At 42.9% G+C, this 25328-nt stretch overlaps 1 protein-coding gene across 1 annotated transcript in view; it reads right to left on the bottom strand.

Moving 5' to 3' along the window:
* Positions 1 to 24275, bottom strand: part of LOC132830871 (src kinase-associated phosphoprotein 1-like) — a 369860-nt gene extending 345585 nt beyond the window's left edge. The window contains exons 1-3 of the mRNA XM_060848771.1: positions 24032 to 24275; positions 9012 to 9117; positions 760 to 785 (exon numbers count right to left, since the gene is read on the bottom strand). Coding sequence (XP_060704754.1) covers positions 760 to 785; positions 9012 to 9117; positions 24032 to 24068 — 169 coding nt within the window. The 5' untranslated portion in view covers positions 24069 to 24275. The remainder of the gene's footprint in view (positions 1 to 759; positions 786 to 9011; positions 9118 to 24031) is intronic.
* Between the last annotated feature and the right edge of the window lie 1053 nt (positions 24276 to 25328).

The following is a 25328-nucleotide window of genomic DNA, read 5'->3' as shown; positions in this document are numbered from 1 at the left end:
AGGACACACAAGTCCTGGACCTCCTCCAGCACCAAATCCAAGCCAATTGACACCTGGAGGAAGAACACCTCATCTTCCACTTTGGAACCTTCCAACTACACAGCATCAACATCAGGTTCACCAGTTTTCTCATCGCCCCTACCTCACCTCATCCCAGATTCAACTATCCAACTCAGCACTGTCTTCTTGAACCGTCCGACCTGTGCATCTTCCTTCCCACCTATCCATCCACCCTCCCCTCTGACTTATCACCATCACCCCCCCAGCTAGCTTCTCCCCAGCCTCACCCCCACCCTCCTATTTATGTCTCAGCACCCCCCCATTTCCTGATGAAGGGCTTCTGCCCGAAACATCGACTCTCCTACTCCTCAGATGCTGCAGAAAACCATCTGTGGTTTTCCAGCGCCACTCTGATCTCTAGCATCTGCAGTCCTCACTTTCTCTTATGATACCCCTCCTTAATACACCGACTATCTCCAGGGACCACTCAATACCCACCTAACTGTGAGTTGGACTTTTAATAGCAGAAGTGAAACTACAATGTGTGCCTCCTCTTTATGCCTGATTACCTACATTTAAAAACATGAAGCCTTGGGAGTAAAAATAATTCGACACAATCCACTCAAATCAGCCATTCCTGGATCCCAAAGCTCAGGCAAGGTAAAGGAACGTAACAGCTCTCATCCACAGCATTCTTCACATGGAGCATGAACTCAGAAGCATCTCAAAACCACAGAACATAGTGACTGCCTCACTTACCTTTCAACTGAAATTCTTGGTGATATCTGTGAAAGAAAGAAAGAAGCATTTAAGACAAATCAAAAACAATTCACTTCAAAAGCAGCTAACTGTTCCAACTCTTGCTCCATTGCAGGGATTTTAGTGCTACAACATCGAGCACTGAACAGTACAGCACAGTACAGGCCCTTCGGCCCTCGATGTTGTGCTGGTCTTTTATCCTACTCTATGATCAGACTAATCTACATACCCTTCACTGTACTATCTTCCGTGTGTCTATCCAAGAGTCGCTTAAATGTCCCTACCACTGCTGCCAGTGCATTCCACGCACCCACCACTGTCTGTGTAAAGAGCCTACCTCTGACATCTCCCCTAAACCTTCCTCCAATCACCTTAAAATTATGTCCCCTCATGACAGACATTTCCACAATGGGAAAAAGTCTCTGACTATCCACTTTATCTATACCTTTCAACATCTCGTACACCTCTATCAAGTCACCTCTCATTCTTCTTCGCTCCAATGAAAAAGAGCCCAGCTCCCTCAATCTTTCTTCAGAATACATACCCTCCAGTCCAGGCAGCATCCTGGTAAATCCCCTCTGCACCCTCTCTAAAGCTTCCACATCTTTCCCATAATGAGGCAACCAGAACTGAACACTATTCCAAGTGTGGTCTAACCAGGACTTTATGGAGCTGCAGCATAACCTTACGCCTCTTAAACTCAATCCCCTTGCTAATGAAAGCCAACACACCATATGCCTTCTTAACAACCCTATCAACCTGTATGGCAACTTTGAAGGATCTATGGATATGGACCCAATGATTCCTCTGTTCCTCCAGACTCCCAAGAATCCTGCCTTTAACCATGTATTCTACATTCAAATTTGATCTTTCAAAGTGAATGACTTCACACTTTTCCAGGTTGAACTCCATCTGCTACTTCCCAGCCCAGCTCTGCATCCTGTCATTGTCCCCTTGCAACCTACAACAGCCCTCCACACTATCCACAACTCCACCAACCTTCATGTCATCAGCAAACTTACTAACTCACCCTTCCACTTCCTCATCCAAGTCATTTATAAAAATTACAAAGAGCAGAGATCCCAGAACTGATCCCTGCGGAACACCACTGGTCACCGAGCTCCAGGCTGAATACTTTCCATCTACCACCACCTTCTGTTTTCTATGGGCCAGCCAATTCTGTAACCAAATGGCCAGATTTCCCTGTATCCCATGCTTCCTTACTTTCTGAATGACCTATGATGGGGAACTTTATCAAACGCCTTGCTAAAATCCACATACACCACATCCACTGCTCTAACTTCATCAACGTGTTTTGTCACATCCTCAAAGAATTCAATAAGGTTTGTGAGGCATGACCATTAATGTGTTGTAAGGATTCAGATGAAGAGACCTTCTTCCAAGAGAAACCCCATTCTCACTTTCCTTTTCTCCTTGGTATTAGACCATTCTGACACACACCAGGCAACTCAAAATACTCTCACCAAACCAGGAACACTGGCTTCAGTTCAAACACAGCCCAGTTTGGTGTAAGGAAGGTATTACTGACCAGTATCATTTAATTTGGCATGAGGATTACTGGACAAGTGTTTCTCCTCTTCTCATCAAAATGACACTCACCACAAACATATTTTGTAAGCATTTATTTTTAATTTTACACCTCCTCACATTCCCTACATCCAAGGGATAATCCATTGCCTGAAGTTAAGCTTGCTACCATAAAACAAAGCAATGACACCTGTCCAACATGGTGGATGCCTATTTGGCAAGAAAAAAATTAAAGACATCCATTTAAGACAAATTAGGGACTGTGGGTTTGGCCTATCTGAATTTCTGAATTATCTCGAGTGAAAGTTCACATACAAAGATTAATGCAAGAAAGTTGGTGAATCATTCGACAAGGAATGATCAAGAGATTTGAAAATGGAAAGGTCTCATCCATCTTCCCTCAAGGAAATTTACCATCGTTATTAGATTTGCAGTTATACAACTGACTGAGCAAATTATTCGGTTTCAAACTATTCCACTTTCAATTTTTAAAGAGTGAAAGGATATTTCTCAGTGAAATAGGGATTACCACAGTTTGAAGTTCTTGAGGAGATTTGTACCTCAGTTTGTGGATGCAGTTGTTGATTTTCTCACTGAACTGCTGAGGTTGTTTGCAGACGTTGCGTCACCATTCCACCACTGCCACAAACATTCGATAGGGCAAACTGGAAGCAAACTAGCCATCAGGGTACATGAACACCAACTAGCCACCAAGAGACATGACCAACTATCACTGGTGTCCATACACATGGACAAAAAAGGACACCAATGTGACTGGGACAATGTATCCACCCTAGGACAAGCTGAACAAAGACATGCACAGGAATTCCTGGAGGCCTGGCACTCAATCCAGAACTCCATTAACAAGCATGTAGTGTTAGACCCCACATACCAAGCACGAAGAAACAAAACCGGAAATTACACCATCCACCTCAGCAAACCAGGCACAGAAATCGCGAGCGGGACAGAACAGCAGCGCTTCACTGGAGGCTTACTGATGAATAAACTTACCAGCTCAGTAAGCAAGTCAACAACCTCATTACCACAGTTCTTATTGCTAGTTAAAGGGATTAACTGATAATGAATACCAACTATACTCCCTTGCTCAGCACGAATACCTCTCACCTCAAGCACAAATTGGCATGAAAAATCAAACATCAAGTTGTGCAGCCGAGTTGGCTGAGAGACAAGCAATGTATTCTTTAGATTGGTCTTTTAAATCTTTACCATGGTTTTGAATGAAGCTGCACTATTTTTCCTCTTAAATCAATTTCTTCCCCCACCCCAATCAGCGGTTTGAGCTCACACAGCTTCTTTTCATGGCTTTGTTGGTTAGCAGCCCACCCCAGCCCCTGGGATCCTTCCTCTGAACCCTCTCCAAAGACTTGGAAATCAAAACTAAATTGTACCTTTATAAAACAAAATAAATTGCAAGCTGCATCATTCATGCAAACATTCCACAATGTCGGTGTGAAAATTGCTTAACAACACTTACACTAGAAACCATCAAAAGCTTAAAGTGCCTCAGCCCAACTGGAGCCTTCTTATGGGAAAAGGCTATGAACCTCTCTGTGCTATTATTGTTGGAGCAAAGTCTGCTAATATGGAAGCCTGTTCATTTTTAAAATTTTATTTTACTAAAGGCTCAACTGAATGTATTTATAAGACAAAAACCACCCCAAACTTATCCTGTCTATAATCACTCACTAGTGCCAATATCAAATTCCTTCTATATTTCAATCAACATTCAAATTCTTCAAGTTTTGACCCTTTATAAATTCAGAAGGTGTTTACAGTGCTGTTGATGGTTAACAGATGAATTTGGCTAACTGTACTTGGGACTTGCTGTTGAAGTGAAATTCTGCAATTGAAGCCAGTTCGCTGAAAGGTTCCCTTAGTTTGTGCTATTTTCTACAAAACAGCACCTAAGTAGGTCCACACAGGTCTTGCAAATGTGATACGGAACAATGATACTAATCTAGACGTCCATTACTTCTGATATTTTTAAAATTAGAAACAAGAAATCAGATAGGAAGAATGCATTCTGATGTTAAGTATCAATTTTAGGTTGACAGTACCACTTGCATCTTCACGTCAGTAATGTGTTTGAAGCACGTGGACAGTGGTGTTGCAGTGGAAAGGTACCTGACCCCTCCTCCCTGTCTGCAAAGACAGTGATGCCAAAAGCCACCCAGGAATAGCTCCTTCGGATTGACGTAGATTCTTTACAATGATGGTGACATAACAGCACAGCAGTATTTATTGCTAGTCTAATTTCTCCCTCTCCCAGGCCACCCTCCCCAGGATGTAAAAGGAACAATTCAATGGATGTACATAAAGGAAAGATTGGAAGGTAGGGGGAGCTTTAATGAAGTAAAGATGGCAGCACAGCAATAAGATCACTAGACTAGCAATTCAGAGACCAGAGCTAATGACTTGGACACATTAGAACAATCCCATAATAGGGGTGGTGGAATTTAAACTCCATTGATAAATCTAGGTTAAGAAGTTAGTCTGGTGATCATGAAGCTATCAACAATTGTTGTAAAAATCCAATCTGATTCACTATGGCCCTGTAGGGAAGGAAATCTGCTGTCCTTAACTTGTCTGGCCTACATGTGACTCCAGACCTATGGTTAATTCTTAACTGCCTTTTGCAATACCCTCAGAAGCCAGGCATTGTGTGACTCAGGTAATGAGGAATGAGCAACTAATGCTGTCCATTGCAACGACACCCACATCCCAAGAAAGAAAAAATATTACATTTTCACCAGCAGCTTCTGTTGCAGATGTGGAAATGGATTTTAATATTGTCCGAGAAAAAAGATTCCAAAGGCAAGAGCAGCAAGACTGGAATATTTTAACCAATTAACCAATCTCCTGTGGCACTGCTCATCAAGGCAGTGGACATGTAGTTTGTGGGGAGAATCACAGGCACCAATTCAATGATAAAACGAGTTAAACTGTTTAAATGTCCTGGGATCATTTGGCTGCCTTTGGGATTGAATTCTGCACTTGTGCCCATCAATGGGTTGCATTGCATATCTTAACAATTTTTCATCTTACTGTAGATATGTGATCCAAGTTTTAATTCCAAACATTACATTCACCGATCACATCTGAAAAAGAGAAGACTGGGACTTTGTGTCACTGCACTGCTGGGTTCTGCAATAGGGGAGAAAGTGAGGTCTGCAGATGCTGGAGATCAGAGCTAAAAATGTGTTGCTGGAAAAGCGCAGCAGGTCAGGCAGCAGCCAAGGAACAGGAGATTCGACGTTTCGGGCATAAGCTCTTCTTCAGGATTCCTGAAGAAGGGCTTATGCCCGAAATGTCGAATCTCCTGTTCCTTGGATGCTGCCTGACCTGCTGCGCTTTTCCAGCAACACATTTTTAGCTGGGTTCTGTAATACCCAACATGCACCCATGCTGACCTCGGTCTGACATGCCTTCTGCGCTTAAGTCAACAGATGATATGGTTCAGTTGTCACACAATCTTCACGCCCATCCACTCCTTCCCAGCTTGCCATGGGCTTTACTCAGAGATTTGAACATATTTGCTCGTCACACAAATCTGTCACTAGAACAAGGTTTGGAAATGCTAATCAGCCATAAGCCAGGAAACTTAAAGCAAAACTGAAAAGCTGAGTAATGGTCAGATGAGTGGCACTGAGCTGCAGGACTTCTGTCAAGGGCTAAAAACCAGACTTGTCTCATAAGATAGCAGACGGGTGACCCAAGATACCTGTTCAGTTCATGAAAGGCTTTACTAGGGGTAATAACATTGCCAAGATGTATCTACTTTGCACTACGCAAATAAAATGGCCCCAGGTTTAAAAATAACAAGAACAAATAAAAGGAGTTTCACCTGAATTTTGTGCACCTCCCACTATCTGGAGAAGTGCATCAAATACTGATGATGCAGAGGAAGAAATTATTGATTCAGGATGAGAAATAGGCTCAAGTGGGGCTTAAACACCATAGATTAAATGGGCTGAATGGCCTTTGGTGTGCTGCACCTGCAATGCAGCAGGAAGCACGAGATGTCAAGCCAGATTTTGGGGTGGCACACTGGCTCAGTGGTTAGCACTGCTGCCTCACAGCGCCAGGGACCCAGGTTCAATTTCCACCTCAGGCAACTGTCTGTGTGGAGTTTGCACATTCTCCCTGTGTCTGCGTGGGTTTCCTCCGGGTGCTCCGGTTTCCTCCCACTGCCCAAAGATGTGCAGGTCAGGTGAATTGGCCATGCTAAATTGCCAGTAGCGTTGGCCAGTAGCGTTAGGTGAATTAGTCAGGGGTAAATATAGGAAAGTGGGCTTCTCTTCAGAGGGCCGGTGTGGACTTGTTGGGCCGAAGGGCCTGTTTACATGCTGTAGGTAATCTAATCTAAAAAAAAATGTATCTGCCATGTTACATTTCCAATTACAGGGAAGAAACAGTAGTATGCCATTAATATTTCAAATACTATGGGGCCCAAACAACATTCCAGAAATAGCACTGAAGACGCCTGTTCCAAACCTTAGCCATATCTCTTGCCAAGCTGTTCCAGTACAACTACATCTACCTGGTACTGCAGAAAATTGCCCAGGTAGGTTCTGTCTATTTTTAAAAGAAGGTCAAATCCACCCCAGTCTGCTATCAATCATTAGCAAAGTGATGAAAAGTGTTATCGGAGTGTGCTATCAAGCAGCACTTTTCTAATAACCTGCTCACTGATGCTCAGTTTGGATTTCAGCAGGTCCATTCAGTTCTTGGCTTCATCAACATGGACAAGAGAGCACTCAACTGTGGAGGTGAATACAGACCAAGCTCAAAATCAAGGCAGCATTTGACAAAGAGTGGCACCTGTTTTAACAGGTTATGCTGCTATAAATCTTACCTCGATGCTTGTCTAGGGGCTGCTTTGCAGTTTGTGCTAAGAGATTAGATTACTTACAGTGTGGAAACAGGCCCTTCGGCCCAACAAGTCCACACCGACCCGCCGAAGCGCAACCCACCCATACCCCTACATATACCCCTTACCTAACACTATGGGCAATTTAGCATGGCCAATTCGCCTGACCCGCACATCTTTGGACTGTGGGAGGAAACCGGAGCACCCGGAGGAAACCCACGCAGACACGGGGAGAACGTGCAAACTCCACACAGTCAGTCGCCTGAGGCGGGAATTGAACCCAGGTCCCTGGCGCTGTGAGGCAGCAGTGCTAACCACTGTGCCACCGTGCCACCCATACAGATAGATACACATAAGTCAGAATAGGCAATTATCTTGAGTGAGAATATGGCATTTATTACATCCAACTACATACCAGCTTATATTGTACTGACGGTAACACGGAGACAGAGATATTATTGTTCCCAACCAGAATAGCATAACGCTGATCCAGTGACTGTGTATATGCGTGGGTGAGTCTTCAGCTTAACTCCTAGATTAACCCTTTCATTTCCATTACTTTATTCAACAGCATAAAGCAGCCTCAGCAAAAAGCTGAAGTCAGTGGGAATCAGGAGATATTCTCCATCAAATGGAGCTCCAGCTAGCACAAAGGAAGATGCCTTTGGTTGGAGGTCAATCCTCTCTGCCCCAGGATGTCTCTGCAGGAGTTACTTCAGTCCTCATGTCTTCAGCTGCTTCAGTGGCCTTTTCTCCATCATTAAAATAAATGTCAGAAGTAGGGATGAACATTGTTCACTGATGACTGCACATCAGCATTCTTGACTCCTCAGATACTGATATAATCTGTGCCCACATGCAGCAAGTCCTGGACAACTTCAAAGCTGGGGCTGATAATTGGGAAGTAACATTTGCACCATACAAGTGCCAGGCAATAATTATCTGCAGCAAGAAAACCTCACTACCTGCTTGCACCATTAATTGCATAACCATCACTAAATTCACCACAATAAAGATCCTGGAGGTTGACACTCATCAAAAACTGAACAGAACCAGTTATATATTACCAGTTGTCATATATTATGGCTCCATGAACAGGTCAGAAGCTGGGAGTCCTGCAATGAGCTCCCTTCCTGACTTTCCAAAGCTTGTCTACCATCAACAAAGGTGAAAGACAGGAATGTGATTGAATACTCCTTACTTGCCTCAATAATTGCAATTACAACACCATCCAGGACAAAGCAGCCCACTTGATTGGCATCACACCCACAAACATCCATTCCCTCTACCACTGATGCACTATGGCAGTAATCTGTACTATCTATAAAATGTACAGCACAACTCACCAAAGTTCCTTCAACAGCATCTGCCAGACCCCCCCATTTCAACCAAAAATGACAAGGGCAGCAGATTCATTGGAAAACAGCCAGCTTGAGGTTCTCCTGCAGTATCCTGACTTGGAAATATATCGCTGTTCCTTCCTGGTTGCTAGTCAAGATCTTCAAACTCCTTCCCTAACAGCACTGTAGGTGTACCTGACTCCCATAGACTGTGGTCGCTCAACACTGGTAACCAGCAATGCCCACATCACATGAATAAAAAAAAATCTTCCCATCCAATTTCTCTACCTAATGGCACCTGGTAAAACTGTGGCTTCTCTGGTGAAGACAGATTTTGCATCATCACAAAGCTTTCAAATTTTAGAGTGGTCTAAAATGGACCAAATAGCCTGTTTCCACACTGTAGGGATTCTTTGACACTGAATTACTCACAGAGAGCAACAAATAATTTTGTCATCAAGCATTGCACTTACTTGGATCTGATCAGATGGAAGCCGTCCAGTAGAACTTCTCTTATATCTTTTGCCCTTTTGCTAAGCTTTTCACCCTGTAGAACGTCACCCAAAAAGTACTCACAGTCTGCTCCAGAGAAGGAAAAAATAAAAATTCAATGTTTATGATCATTAAACAGATATCATTTTAAATAACATATCAATGATGTGGAGGTGCCGGTGTTGGACTGGGGTGGACAGAGTTTAAAATCACACAACATCAGGTTATAATCCAACAGGTTTAATTGGAAGCACTAACTTTTGGAGCGCTGCTCATTCATCAGGTCGCTGTGGAGCAGGACCTTGAGACACAGAATTCACAGCAACATTTACAGGACACTTCAGTGTCATGCAACTGAAGTGCTTTATTGAACAAACCTAGATTGCTGTTAAGTCTTTCATCTTTTAGAATGGGTTGCAGGTTTTGGTGTCTGTGCCTTATGGCCCTGCTCCACAACCATCTGATGAAGGAGCAGCGCTTTAAAAGCTAGTGCTTCCAAATAAACCTGTTGGACTATAACCTGGTGTTGTGGGATATATAATATATAGACAGTGAACCAAAGGTAGAGTGCAGATAGAGGCCATTCAGCCTATCAAGTCTACACCAACCTCTGAAGAGCATCTCATTCAGTTGCAGATCCCTACTCTATTCCAAAACCCCAAATTTCCCATGGCTAATCCACCTAGCCTGCACACCCCTGAACACTATGGGGAAATCTAGCATGAGCAATCCACCCTAACCTGCACATCTTCGGACTGTGGGAGGAAACCAGAGCATCCAGGAGAAACCCACACAGACACAGGGAGAACGTGCAGGCTCCACACAGTCACCCAAGGATGGATTTGAACCCAGGTCCCTGGCGTTGTGAGACCACTGTGCTAACCACTGTACCACCTGTGTAATCACTGTTATGAAGCAAATTATAGCCAAATGAGGAATACTTTAAAGAGGGGTCACTGTTGCAATCCAAGTACCTGGTATGGAGTTCTGTGTAGCAATCTCCCATGACTTGTGAATTAGTGATGTTATTTTGAGAGGTACTGACCCAATCAGCTTCTCTCTATCAAAATATCTCAACTGTCTTGAACACCTGAGCTCAAAGGACTGATTCCTCCTCCTCATTTCAAGGGATTTTCTGCTTTTTATGGATTATTATGGATTTGTGATGGCTCAGTGGTTAGCACTGCTGCCTCACAGCACCAGAGACCCAGGTTTGATTCCAGCCTCAGCCGACAGTGTGTATGGAGTTTGCACATTCTCCCAGTGCCTGAGTGGGTTTCCTCCAGGTGCTCCGGTTTCCTCCCACTGGCCAAAGATGTGCAGATTAGGTGAATTGGCCATGCTAAATTGCCCATAGTGTTCAGGGATGTGTAGGTTAGGTACATTAGTCAGGAGTAAATGTAGAGTGATGGGGAATGGGTTTGGGTGGAACGCTCTTCGTAGGGATGGTGTGGACTTGATGGGCCGAAGGGCCTGTTTCCACACTGTAGGGATTTTAAATTACCGTCCACCACCACAATACCTGGAATCATACTGAAACAATGGTCTTTCAAACCCATCTCATACACTAATGAACTTCAGGGAAGGAAATCTGCCATCTTCACTTGGTCTGGCCAACATGTGATTCCAGACCCACAGTAATGTGGTTGACTCTCAGGTGACCCCAGAAATGGACTAACAAGCCAGTCTGTTGTAGCAATTGCTAAAAAGCTTCAAAGAAAATGAAACCAAATGGATCACCAGGCATCGACCAAGGCACAAGAAAAGACAATAGCAGAAACAGCACTGTCGACCCTTCAAAGTCCTCTTCATCAACATAAGGGGCCTAGTGCCAGAATTGGGAGACCTATCTCACAGACTAGTCAAGCAACAGCCCGACAGTGATACTCACAGAATCATACACAATAGACAACGTCCCAGACACCACCATCACTGTCCCCGGATAGGTCCTATCCCACCGGCAGGGACAGACCCAGCAAAGGGGGCAGCACAGTGGATACATAGTCAGGTGGGGAGCTGCCTTGGGAGTCCTCAGCATTGACTTCAGGCCCCATGACATCTCATGACATTAGGTTAAACATACAAGGAAACCTCCAGCTGATTACCATGTACCACCTTCGCTCAGTTGATGAATCAGTACTGAAAAATGTGTTGCTGGAAAAATGCAGCAGGTCAGGCAGCATCCAAGAAGCAGAAGAATCGACATTTCGGGCATAAGCCCTTCTTCAGGAATGAGGAAGGTGTGCCAAGCAGGCTAGGATAAAAGGTAGGGAGGAGGGACTAGGTGAGAGCTGTTGGGAATGCGATAGGTGGAAGGAGCTTAAGGTGAGGGTGATATGCCGGAGAGGGGATGGGGCGGAGAGGTTGGGAAGAAGATTGCAGATCAAGAAGGCGGTGCTGGGTCCGAGGGTTGGGACTGAAATAAGGTGCGGGGAGGGGAAATGAGAAAGCCAGAGAAATCTGCATTCATCCCTTGTGGCCGCCCACTTGCGGAACGTTTCAGAGAACACCTCTGGGACACCCGGACCAACAAACCCAACCGCCCCGTGGCTGAACACTGTAACCCCCCCTCCCACTCCACCAAGTACATGCAGGTCCTTGGACTCCTCCATCGCCAGATCACGGCCATACAACACCTGGGGGAAGAGCACCTCATCTTCCGTCTAGGAACCCTCCAACCACAAGGGATGAATGCAAATTTCTCTGGCTTTCTCATTTCCCCACCCCCAACCTTATCTCAGTCCCAACCCTCAGACTCAGCACCACCCTCTTGACCTGCAATCTTCTTCCCGACCTCTCCGCCCCCACCCCCCTCTCCGCCCCATCACCCTCACTTAAGCTCCTTCCACCTATCGCATTCCCAACGGCCCTCACCCAAGTCCCTCCTCCCTACCTTTTATCTTAGCCTGCTTGGCACACCTTCCTCATTCCTGAAGAAGGGCTTATGCCCAAAATGTTGATTCTCCTGCTCCTTGGATGCTGCCTGACCTGCTGCGCTTTTCCAGCAACACATTTTTCAGCTCTGATCTCCTGCATCTGCAGTCCTCACTTTCTCCTCCCTGATGAGTCAGTACTCCATGTTGAACAATACTTAGAGGAAGGACTGTAGACAGCAAGGGCACAAAGTATACTGTAGGTGAGGATTACCATGTCCACCATCAAGAGTGGCAGCAGCAGTACAACTGATCGAGCTGTTCGGGTCCTAAGGGACATAGCTGCTAGACTGGGTCTGCAGCATGCGGTGAGGGAACCACCAAGTGGAGAAAACATACTTGACCTGATCCTCAGCAATCTGCCAGCTACAGATGCATCTTCCCATGACAGTATTGATAAGAGTGACCACTGCACAATACTTGTTGAGATAAAGCCCCACCTTCCCATTGAAAATAACCTCCATTGTGCTGTGTGGTGCTATCACCGTGCTCAACGGGACAGACTTTGAACTGATCTAGCAACTTAAGACTGGGCATCCATGAGATGCTATGGACCATCAACAGCAGAACTGTACTCCAGCACAACCTGTAACTTCATGATCTGCGATATCCCCCACTCAACCATTACCATCACACCAGGGGATCAACCCTGGTTCAATGGAGAGGGCAGGAGGACATGCCAGGAGCAGCACAAGGCATACCCAAATATATGGTGTCAACCCGGTGAAGCTACCAAACAGGACTACTTGCCAAACTGCATAAGCAACAAATGACAGACAGAGCTAAGCGATCTCACAACCTATGGATCAGATATAAGCTCTGCCGTCCTGCTACATCATGGCATTAATGGTGGTGGACAATTAAACCATTCACTGGAGGAAGCCGTTCTACAATTATCCCCATCCTCAATGATGGGAGAGCCCAACACATCAGTTCAAAAAGATAATGGCTAACGCTTTCTCACCAATCGTGCAAACTCTCCAGTGGTTACAGTCATATCTGGCACGAAGGAAGATGGTTGTGGTTGTTGGAGGTCAGCTCCAGGACATCTCTGCAGGAGATCCTCAGGGTAGTGTCCCAGGCCCAACCATCTTCAGCTGCTTCAGTGACCTTCCCTCCATCTTAAGGTCAGAAGTGGGAATGTTTGTCAATGATTGCACAATGTTCGGCAACATTCGCGATTCCTCCGATACTGAAGTAGCCTGTGTTCCAATGCAACAAGATTTGGACATTATCCAGGCTTAAGCTGACAAGTGGCAAGTAACATTCGTGCCATACAAATACCAGGCTCAGACAGCATCTTCCAAATCCATGACCACTTCCAGGTCTAAGGACAAGGGCAGCATATATATGGGAATGCCAGCCTCTTCAAATTTCCCTCCAAGCCACTCACTGTCCTGACTTGGAAATGTATCGCCATTCCTTCACTGTCTCTGGGTCAAAATCCTGGAATTCCCATCAGGTGGACTGCCGCAGTTTAAGAAGGCAGCTCATCCCCACCTTCTCAAGGGGCAACTAGGGATGGGCAATAAATGCTGAAACAGCCAGTGATGCCCACATCCCACAACTTAATTTTTAAAATGAGCGATCAGTGCCAAAACACATCTCAAAACAACAACTTCAGAAAAGACAACAACCAGAAGGATTCAAGTAACTAATTTATCAGATAATCTACTGAATTAATCCAAGTTGACATTAGACAAGTTCAATAAAGTGTTTTTCTTCCAGCAGGTGTGTAAGCTTAGAAAGCCCTTTAAAAGATGCTGTCTTAAATACACATCCACAGAATAGGACTGATCATCATTCATCACCATGAGTCATAAAGAAGTTGAGAATAATGAAGTGATTTTAAAACTATTAAATAAGCCAGAATGAAAATCTAAATGACACGGCATGACAAATGCAGAAAATAATACCACATCTGCAACTGATTAAGAATGACGTATAGACACTAGCCCCTCACAAAATAACCTCCAGTATGGAGCAGCAGTCATTTTTGTGGGAGATGGATATATCAAATGAAAAAAAGCTAATATCTACAGCTGATAAACTTACCACCCTCTTGGGGTAGTTAATGCCTTCAACCAAGTAATAACCAGGCTACTTCAGACAGCCAGAAAGAAAGCCAACCACACGGCACAAGAAAGGATTGGCCAGACCAGACAAAGGATGGCAGTTCCTTTTGCCAAGGAAGTGTCGATGAACCAGTTTGATTTAAAAATAGATTTGTTAGCTTTATTGATGCTTTTTCTAAAAAAAAAGGCAATCACAAATCCTCAAACAAGTCAACCAACAATTCTCTTCTCCCAAAGGATAAAGGAGGTGTTGCCACCCTCTTATATCTGTAGTAGTAATTTGCGTACTTCCATACCTTATACCCAAAAGTGCAAAATGGGATGTTAGCTATTTGTGGGAAAATTTGTCTTTCAACATACAGCCATCTCAGTACAAGGCACTGCATCAGGAATGGATTCTGAAAATTCCCTCCTCTCTCACAGGAAGAGATTGCAAGAACTTTCTAAAACACCAGAATCAGCAGAAATAAGAGACTAAACCTCTTCTTCCAATTGACTGCTCTTGGTCTAGCAATATGTGAATGCAATAAACCATTAGCAAGATTTAGAGTGAAAATGAACCCAGAAATTAAATTATGTCACAACAAAAAGTCACAATATTAACACCCTGCTTCATGCGTTTACTTCATGGTAAACTACTACACTCTGGCGAAATATCATGGAAGAAAGACAAATTATGAAAAGTGCATTAAGCATTTAATTTTTCCTCTTGGCTTTCTCCTTGACTCCCCTCGTACTGAATCCTGACTGACTTTTCCATTCACTATTGTGCAGAATCCCTGTGGCACAAGCCCCTTGCCGTACACTCCTGCTGCACAATTCCAGGTGGCTAAATCCCTTGCCATTTATTTCAGCAGGGAAAGCAAAAAAAGGGATTTGTTACCCAAGCACATTTAAACATTTACATCCTGGTACACTTGCCAAGTACTTAATGTTCACTTCACTAAGCACAGTCAATCCACTTGAGAAAATTCTCCCATGTATACAAATTTTTAAAAGTGTTTCGACTCATGTATTTTTTGGACCAAGTTATGGAAGAATGACTAAATGGTTCCAGTGTATAGACCAGCTAATCAGTCTTATTTTTAGGGTGAAGTTTACACAAATAAATATTTATTCAGGCACAGAATTTCTTTGTAAATTAAGTTGAGAGATTGCCAAGTTTCAGAGTTACATGAAGCATTTAAAAAAAAAGACCAGCATAGTGGTTGAAATGCTGGCTTTTTGCCTTGAAATCCAGGTCTGGAGGGCAATATGATGGGATAAAACAGGCGAGCACTCTATTTTAAAAACACAGATGGGGAACACACAGCTATGATTCCACCCAATTCAGCAGAAGAGCTTTGGTTAGACATGGAATGCAAAAATCTTTCGGAGTCCATTTACCTCATGGTTTTGAGAGGGCGGGGGGGATGGTGCAGGTTACTATTGGGTGGAGGTTTTATTTCAGCTGGGTTGATGCTTTAAAAGGCAAGGAAGACATCATATTACATTTTTCACAGGGACTATACTTCAGTACCTCATGGGCCATTTCAAAATTAAGTCACCCACACTCCTGCAGTCATACAAAGACGCTATACAAATGCAAACTACTACAGGTGCTGAAAATCCAAGATTAAAATAAAGAGTGCTGAAGAAACTCAGGTCTAATTGTAAGTCAGCCTCTCTCTCTCTCTCCCACCATCTCCAACCCCAACAGGGATACTGAATTAACACTGGATTCCAAAGGGGAATCATACTGAACTCAGTCATAACTCTCTCTCCCCACAGATTCTGCCAGAACTGCTGAATTTCTCCAGCATTATTTTTATGTAGATGCAAGTCCCTGACACAGTTCATAGAATCCCTACAGTGTGAAAACAGGCCATTCGGCCTATCAACTCCACACCTAACTTCCAAAGAGCATCCGACCCAGATTCATTCCCACTACCCTATTCCTGTAACCCTGCATTTCCCAAGTCTAATCCATCTAGCCTGCACATCTCTGGAGACTATGGACAATTTCACATAGCCAATCCACCTAATCTGCACATCTTTGAATGGTGGGAGGAAACTGGAGCACCCAGAGGAAACCCATACAGAGACAGGGGGAATGTGCAAACTCCACACAGTCACCTGAAGATGGAATTGAACCCAGCTCCCCAACATTGTGAGCCGACAAAAAAAAACTGCAGATGCTAGAATCCAAAGTAGACAGGCAGGAGGCTGGAAGGCAGGCAACATCAGGGGGGTGGAGAAGTCAATGCTTTGGGTGTAACCCTTCTTCAGGACTTGGGGTGAGTGGGGGGATGGGGGGGTGGTGGCTGCAGATAAAAGGGGGCGGGGGGACAGGGTGGTGAAGTGAGGATAGGTGAAGAGAGGTAGAGGGTATAACCTGGTAGCTGTGTTCTTCCAGCCTCATGCCTGTCTAACCTGACAATGTGAGAAAGCAATACAAACCATTAAGCCACTGTACCACCCCAACTATTTAAAAGGAATAATGTTGAAGAAGCTCAGCAGGTCTGACAGCATCTTGGAGAAAGAAAGTGGTAATGTTTTGAGGTCGGTAGGACTCTTCTTCAGTTCAAAAACAAAATCATCAACTGGATTCTCAACAGACCAACAGATGCTGCCAGTTGAGTTCCTTCAGCACTGGGAGGGGTGGGTTCAGATTTCCAACATCCACAATTTTTGCTTATTCACAGTAATTTAAAGGAGTCTTGCAAAAAAAACCTTGGAAATTGGGGGTGTAACCCCTTATGAAAGAGCCTACATCTGTCAAGTACAGGTAAAAATATAACTTTAACCTACATTAAAATATTAGCATCGGTTGAAGGAGTGCCTAATTCAAATTATCTAGAAGTTTAAACTTGTTCAGAAGTGCCTGTCCCAACTTGTACATTTGAACCACTTTCGGTCATTGAAGTTGATCACATCATACTGGGTATGGTGACGGAGACATCTTTGTGAAAAAGGCTATTTCAGGTTATTGATACTCATTGAGAAAAGAGTAGAGAGAAATATCTGAGAGAGAGAATTGCGACAGTAACTTAATGAGATACTGTATTAGGTGGATTGTACGGATTGTAAAATATATATGATTCAATGTCAGAGAAGTTGTATTGAAATATCATTCAGATGGAACACAAAAATCTAAGCTGACACTCAACGGCAGAACTGAAGGAGTGCTACTTAGTTGGTGTTGTCAGACAATGTATTGAATTGAAGTTCCTTTTGTTTCAGATAGAGATGGAATATCCCAATGACTTCCGGCCAATATTTATCTCTTGATCACACATTATCTGGTGAGTGCAATGATATGGAGGTGCCAGTGTTGGACTGGTGTGGACAGGTCAGAAGTCACACACCAGGTTATAGTGAAACTGGTTTATTTTAAATTACAAGCTTTCGGAGCATTGTTGCTTTGTCAGGTAAGCTGCTGTGAAATCTTGTGATTTCAATAAATCTATTGGACTTTAACCTGGTGTTGTGTGACTAACCTGGTGTTGTGTGACTTTGATTACTGTTTGTGGAACCTTGCCACACACAAATCCATTGTTATATCTTTGCAAGAGGAGTCACTGCTGAAATAATTTTTTGGCTGTACAAACAGTTTAGGGTGTCCAGAGATTATGACAACTGCTGTAGGGACAAACATGAATTCCACAGACTTCAGACTATCCGGATAAGCAGAGTAAGCGTCATCTTCGAAAAGAAAAACAAAAAACAAAACAAAAGCTGTTGGAGAAATTCAGCAGGTGTGGTTGTATCTGTAAAGGGAGAAACAGTCATTGTTTTCAGTCCAGTGACCCTTCTTCAGAACTACTTCATTGTTTTATATTACTTTCTGAAACTTGTTTCTTGAAGCCAACTGGGATTTAGCAATGATGCATTGGATTACAGCTTTGTTAATAAAGTTAATAAATGCAGCATCGGCCATTACATTCGGATCAAGGACCAGGATTACTTCAAGGCCTTCCTCCTGCTCTGCAGGACTGGCAAGAACAAAGCTGCATTGGTGTAGCAGCTTTCAGAGCAGCATGAGGGTTTAATAAGACACTAAGAAATACAGCAAGTTCCATAAAATAAAAATGATCAAATTATCTGTCTTGGAGTTGTTCAAGGGAGGAATGTTGGGAAAATCTCTAACCTATAAAATAGCATGAACGCAACATGTGCACCTGATTAAATGAGATTGTGTGCAAAAAGGGAGTGTTACATTGTTTTTCTTTCTTTAAGGCTGAACAAAGAGGCAAGTCAGAAAAGCAACTTAATCTGAAAAACTTGGTTGGCGATATGTTCTCAAATGTCAGTGTTGTGCACTCAATGCATTAAGAGTTGTGCAGTTAGCAAGAACACCCACCAGCTTGCACAGTCAGCTGCAAATGTCTTTCACTCTTTGCACATCGAGACAGAACACCAATAATACACTTTGAATTGTTTTGTGAAGCTTCCTGTCACAAAAAAGCATCCCTTCAAATTACCACAGTGCTTCAACATTTGCAGTACGTTTCCCAGCAACGCACTCCCCTCCACCACAAGTCAGCCCAGTCACTGAAAAACACATTTCCGTGACACATCTATTTGGGTGAAACTTTCAGCAGAAATTTGTAAGTGTTCATTAAAAAATACTTGCCAGAGCCAGAGTAGAGACCTGTCGCTGAAACAAGCATGGTCACAATCAAATGAAGTTTTTCTTACTTGTCACGAGACAGTAATCAAATTAATTTTCTAACATGGAGATACTTGATGAATACATTTGTCTTGAAAATGTGCCAATTGCAGGAACTTGCAGACACAAATTGCCCACCATTTCCTACATTATAACCGTAGCATCATTTCTAACGCACACTTTTGGATATGGTTGGTTGGTGAGATTTGCTTGGGCCCTGGATTTTATCTCAGTGACAATGTTTGAGCAAAACAATGGAATCAAGTTACATCTTTAATTCAGTACGTTGCACTTATGAGCTCCAATTCCCAGGATGTATTCAAGCCATAATGTCATAATGATTTTTAACTCCAGAATTAAATATTTCACACAGCCCACTACTATCGCCACCAGTTTTCTGCTCAGCTATGATCGGATCCTATGTGAGACTCTGCACTTTATTACAGCTTCAAACGGGATACCCCAAACTATTAAGCGCCTAGAGGAGGAGGAGAGACAAACTGGCTCCCCTTCTTCATTCAGCAATGCCCTCAGTTGGTTGCAACTAGATTAACTTAAAAAGGATTCCTCCCCTTGTAGGCATATTCTCCCCAGATCCAAATTAACTTGTGTTTTTAAAACAGAGACAAGTTAACCAGGCTTGCTTGAGTTAATAGTGTTAGGGGCATGCATTTAAAGGTGAAGGGGGGGGGGGGGGAAGTGCAAAGGAGACTTGAGGGGCAAGTTTTTTTTCAAACGCAGAGTGGTAAGATTCTGGAAAGCGCTGCCGGAGTGGTGAATGGGGGTAGATACGATAGGGGTGTTTGAGGGACTTTTACATAAGACTATGCAAGAAATGGTGGGATATGGCCCAAGTGTAGGCAGAAGAGATTAGTTTAATTTGACGTCATGTTTAAAGAACAAAGAACAATGAAAATTTACAGCCCAGGAACAGGCCATTCGGCCCTCCAAGCCTGAGCCGATCCAAATCCACTGTCTAAACCTATCACTCAATTCCCAAGCATCTGTATCCCTCTGCTCCCCACCTACTCATGCATCTGTCCAGACACATCTTAAATGAATCTACCATGTCTGCCTCTACTATCTCTGCTGTTCCAGGCACATACCACCCTCTGTGTAAAGTACTTGCCGCATGTATCCCCCTTAAACTTTTCACCTCTCACCTTGAAAGCGTGACCTCTTGTTACTGAATTGTTGACCCTGGAAAAAAAGCTAATCTCTATCTACCCTGTCACCCTTCATGATTTTGTAGACTTCAATCAAGTCCCCTCTCAATCTCCTTTTTTCTAAAGAACACAAACCTAACCTACTCAACTTCTCTTCATAGTTTGCACCTTCCATACCAGGCAACATTCTCGTTAACCTTCTCTGCACCCTCTCCAAAGCGTCCACATCCTTTTGGTAATGTGGCGACCAGAACTGTACACAGTATTCTAAATGCAGTCGAGCCAATGTCTTGTACAATTTTAACATGACCTGCCAGCTCTTAAACTCAATATCCCGTCTGATGAAGGCAAGCATACCATATGCCTTCTTGACCACTCTATCCACCTGTGCACCACCCTTTAGGTATGGACCTGAACTCCCAGATCTCTCTGCTCATCAACTTTTCCCAAGGCTCTTCTATTTACTGTATCTTTCATATAAGAGAAGCAACGCTTAGCACAATATCTTGGACTCAAGGGCCTGTTCCTGTGCTGTGCTGTTCCATGTACAGACAAATTTAGGTTTATTAATTACAGAATACAAGAAGAATTAGTAGCCCATCATGTAGAGATAGAAATAGAAGAGAGGTGAGTCAAAAAACACTTTTTTAAAAAATATGGATCAGTGCAAATTGTTCACAAAGAGCAGCTGGGACTAATTGAATGCTGTGACCATTACAATGCAGGTTACTGTTAGCACTAACCTTGGTAATTGTACAGTCATTTAGAAACTGTTTTTGGCTTTTGTAGGCTGACAGGTGTTCCTTTACCCAGATTCCATTTTAAAGACTGGTTTGCAGCAATCACAAGAGACTGCTTTATCAGTAACATTAGGTTTGTTTGGGTAAATTCTTTTTAACTGTTGCTTTTCACGGCATGCCAATGCTCAAATCCAAGCAGATATATCTGAGAATTTTCACTCCCAGTAGTCCACTCCAGTAGAGTTGAAACTAACTGCTTAACACCTATCTTTATGCATTCTTCAAAAAAGAGAAAAAAAACAAAATGCAGTTGCAGTTTGAGACATGATCCACAAGGAATAGCTTGCTGTTCAACATGGATTACCAGCTCCTCATTACTTTCATAGTCACAAGAGATCACGGTCCAGTCGATTAGAAGTTTCTTTAACACCTCCACATTACCCACATTCAGAGCAGCACTCCAAATGCTTGAGATTTCAAATAAACCTGTTGAACTAGTGTTGTGCGACTCCTGACTGTAACAGTTAATTGCAGATCATTAATCTTCATCTTAAAAGGCACTACAATGGTTAAACCCAGTCAGCAGTATCTACACACTGTTCTAGATACTAGATGTCAGACAGGAAACAATACTGACCTTGGGCGAAATACACAGATTCACCAGAAATGATATTGAGATCAAGAGACAATTTCAGAACAGAATACAAAGACGGCTTGATTCTCCTCTTGCAACTGAAGTGTTAAAAAGAGATCAGAACCACTATTCTTGAGAACCAAGAACAAGGAGACATCACTTTAAAATTAGAGGTAGGTGACATCAAGAAGCACTTAAAACAGTAGAAATCTGGTACACTCACTTAAAAAAAAGTCAAGACTACAATTGATTAAACCTCATCAATTTGACATTTTCAATCATGAGAGAATGAAATCAGATAAAATGTAGTTCAGATACAGATCAGAACTCAATCTAAGCGAATGCCAGCACAGACTCAGAGTTGAATTTGCTTCCTACATATTCCAGCATCAGTTATATGGAACAAAGACTGACCTGAGCACGTGCAAACTCACCAGTTTTGTCTTTACAGCAGCAGAATAATGCTTTGTGAATTCCCTCAAGTGTAAGCAGCAAACTACTTGGATATGATTAAGGACACCAAGCTGATGCTTCAGTTCAATTCAGATCATGACCTGCTCTTAAAAGATTAGCACATTTTTCTTCCACTGTGACCGATTTCTGCATGCTTTCAATTTTCAGGATTCATTTTTTTCAAGACACTGCAACTAATCAGATTCATTAGCCCACAAGTAGTACTTCGAGGCTGTTTTATGGGAATTCCACCAAAAATGGAGAGCATCCTGTGCATAATCTCTTTCCCAAATTCAGCCTGAGAATTAGAGGGGGTAAATTCAGAACAGAAATGCTGAGATTTTCTTTAGTCAGAGATTGGTGGGCCTGTGGAATTCATTGCCGCAGAGTGCAGTGGAGGCCGGGACGCTAAATGTCTTCAAGGCAGAGATTGATAAATTCTTGATGTCACAAGGAATTAAGGGCTACGGGGAGAATGCGGCGAAGTGGAGTTGAAATGCCCACCAGCCATGATCGAATGGCGGAGTGGACTCGATGGGCCGAATGGCCTTACTTCCATTCCTATGTCTTATGGTTTTATCGTAGAATACATAGCAATACCCAAAAAAGTAAGCCAAACTAGCACATTCAGTGATGCATCAGATGTGAGCCAATATCAGAGAGTGAAACAGAATTCTTGCAACACTGTACATGTCATGCCTGACTGAAGTTCTTTCTCTTCAAATGGAGCTACAGCACAGAAGGACTAGCATTTGGAGTGCTGCTCCTTCATCGGGTATTTGTGGAGCAGGACCATGAGTGACAGAATTTTTAGGAAAAGATTATGGTGTCATGCATCTAAAATGAAACCATGTGCACTCACACTCACTCCCTCGTACATGTGCACACATATAACTATGGGGTGAATTTATATTTGCAGAATATTAGCAGATACATTCTATTTTGTTTAAAAATGCACTATCTGCAGGCAGTCAATCCATTTAATATTTTGTAAATTCCACTTTGGAAATAGAACCAGTCTGACTCAAGATTTGGATACAGACAGACTCTAACTTCACATCTTTAATGCATTGTCTGAGCTGTGATGTCACTTTTTTTTAAATAAAACCTTAAGTTATCTCGAGAAAAGAAGTTCTGGTATTTACATATTAATGAACCGAAACCTGCAACCCATTCTAAAAGATGAAAGACAACAATAATCTAGGTTTGTTCAATACATCATTTCAATTGCATGATACCTATCCTTTGTTATAAATTCTGTGTCCTATGATCCTACTCCATAGCTACCTGATGAAGGAGCAGCGCTCTGAAAGCTTGTACGTCCAAAAAAACCCATTGGACTATAATCTGAAGTGTGATTTTTTAAACTTTGTTCACCTCAGTCCAACATCGGCTCCTCCACATCACAGCAAGAAGGAAGCCATTCAGCCCGTCAAGTCTATGCTGGTTTCCCACACAGCAAGCCAGTCAGTCCTATTCCTCATTAATCCCCATGGCCCTACATGCTTATGGTGTTCCAATTTCCTGTTCACAAAATCTAGGGACAGCATTAGGACTATATCACCACATCGCATCAATCCCCTCCTCCCCATCACGCAGACCTGTCCAGTACACCAAAGTCAGTGGAATACTTGCACTCCATTCCTGTGAACTGTTTTAATTAAAATTCTACCAGGAAAGGGTGAGTGAAGTAGATTTAGAAGATACTTGCATAAATACTTTGAAATATTCACAGGGCTATTGACGAACAGGCACCAATGGATTATTTTTTTTTGAGCGAATCTATAGCAGCTACAATAGGCTAAAGGCCCTCCCCCATGAACAATATTCCATTTAAACACACTTCCGGTTCAAATTTGCTGATTTTACTTTGGGAGTCTTTTAAAAAGGAAGTTAATATAGAATTTCCTCCCCCGACCCCACTTTGAAACGTTCTCTGCCCACCTCCAACCCTTCAACGAAATAGCATCCAAACAAATTGATGAAATATCAGAACTGATCAGAGACGTTGGTGAGAACACTTTAAGAGCTACGTTGAAATTTGACATTAAAACACGTAAAATTCAACACTCAGTTGAATTTCTCAAAAACAAACGATGTTTCCGGAAGAGAAGACAGGGTAACTAGGCTGTAATGTGAACACCTCTTATCTTCCCAAAGCAAAACTTGTGTCTTCTCAGTCACGAAATAGACCGCTCCCCTCCCCAAAAAGGTCCTCCATCAGTTCATGTCAAGGTGAAACTGTTCCTAGTTCAGTGAAAAGTATGAAACATACAATCACTTTATTCCCGGTGCTGATAAAAGAGCGAAGTTTAACAATTGAATTAAGTTTTTAAATTAGAATATTACCTTCCAAAAGTCTCTTGATTTCCTCTGGGATGGCCATAGTTCAAGGTACCACACTATCCGGAACCTCTGACAACCGGAAAACCCCGTTAAACCTCTTTTTTCCTCTATCTGTCGGGAAATGAGTTGAGGACAAGGGGTGAAGGGGTTAAAGGCTGCAGTTTGTTGTACACTAACTGAACCCTGTAGCAAGCTGCGTTATACATTAAAGAGACAGACAAAGTGGAATTGACTGAGTCTGTCTCCTGGTGTATATCAGGTGTGTGTGCAAACGCTTCAATACCAAATACACGTTACTAATTAATAAAACCGGAATTGGCAGATTTAACAAGACCCAGAAGCGAGGCTGCCTTTAAAAAAATATGTTAAACATTACTTTTTTTTAACTTGCCAGACACGACGACATAAATCTTGTACAAAGCATGTCGGAAATCTATCGTTACTTTTTTGAAACAGTTGACAATTTGCATTTATGTAGCGCCTTAAAGGGATAGGATATGTTCAGCGTTTCGTAGGAACGTTCTCAGGCAGAATTTCTCACAGAGCTACAAAAGGAGATATTTAACTGGCCACAGATACAATTTTAAAACCGTCCAAAGAATAGACGAAGTGATGCAGGAACGGACGGGATGACACGGTTTGGGGTGTCTATGACCGACAGTGCAACCTTCTCATGGAATATTGGAGTAAGCCAAATGTTCATGGGGTGGAGGAGGACCACAGTAATATTCAAGGATTAGAAGGCTGCTGGAGGTGACAGGGATCTGGGAAGTGAGTGCAGGGATGAGAATTTCAATTTGAAGCGTTGCTGGTCCAGGGAGCGCAGGGATATTGATTGAAAGGGAAGTGATATGAATTAGGATACACGCAGCATAATTTTGACTGAGCCCATTTATAGGAGGTGAACAATGGGTTAGAACGACTTTGGAATAGTCAAGACTGGAGTTAACGACTGCGGATGGAGATCAGAGTCCCCTCCAAGGTGACTGCATCCATAGCATAAAGCAATCACAAAAATTGTGAGGTGCATGATCTGGGTACTCTTAAAGGGCCCATGCTATGTAAAAAGCAAATGATGCACAGCTCAGGGAAATTCAAATGAATATCAATGGAGATGGGCGATATCACAGAAATGGAATAAAGCTGTTTTAGAACATAGAACATAGAAAGTACATCCCAGAACAGGCCCTTTGGCTCATGATGTGATGGAGAAGAGATGGGATCGGAAATTGGAAAGAAAGATTCACATGATAAATATTAAACACTTTTGTATTAAATTGACATCTTTGCAATGCAAAAA

The sequence above is a fragment of the Hemiscyllium ocellatum genome, chromosome 32 (assembly GCF_020745735.1).
Source record: "Hemiscyllium ocellatum isolate sHemOce1 chromosome 32, sHemOce1.pat.X.cur, whole genome shotgun sequence".
Classification (NCBI taxonomy): Eukaryota; Metazoa; Chordata; class Chondrichthyes; order Orectolobiformes; family Hemiscylliidae; genus Hemiscyllium; species Hemiscyllium ocellatum.
Note: the sequence above shows the minus strand (reverse complement) of the source record. Positions and strands in the feature narration are given on the sequence as shown.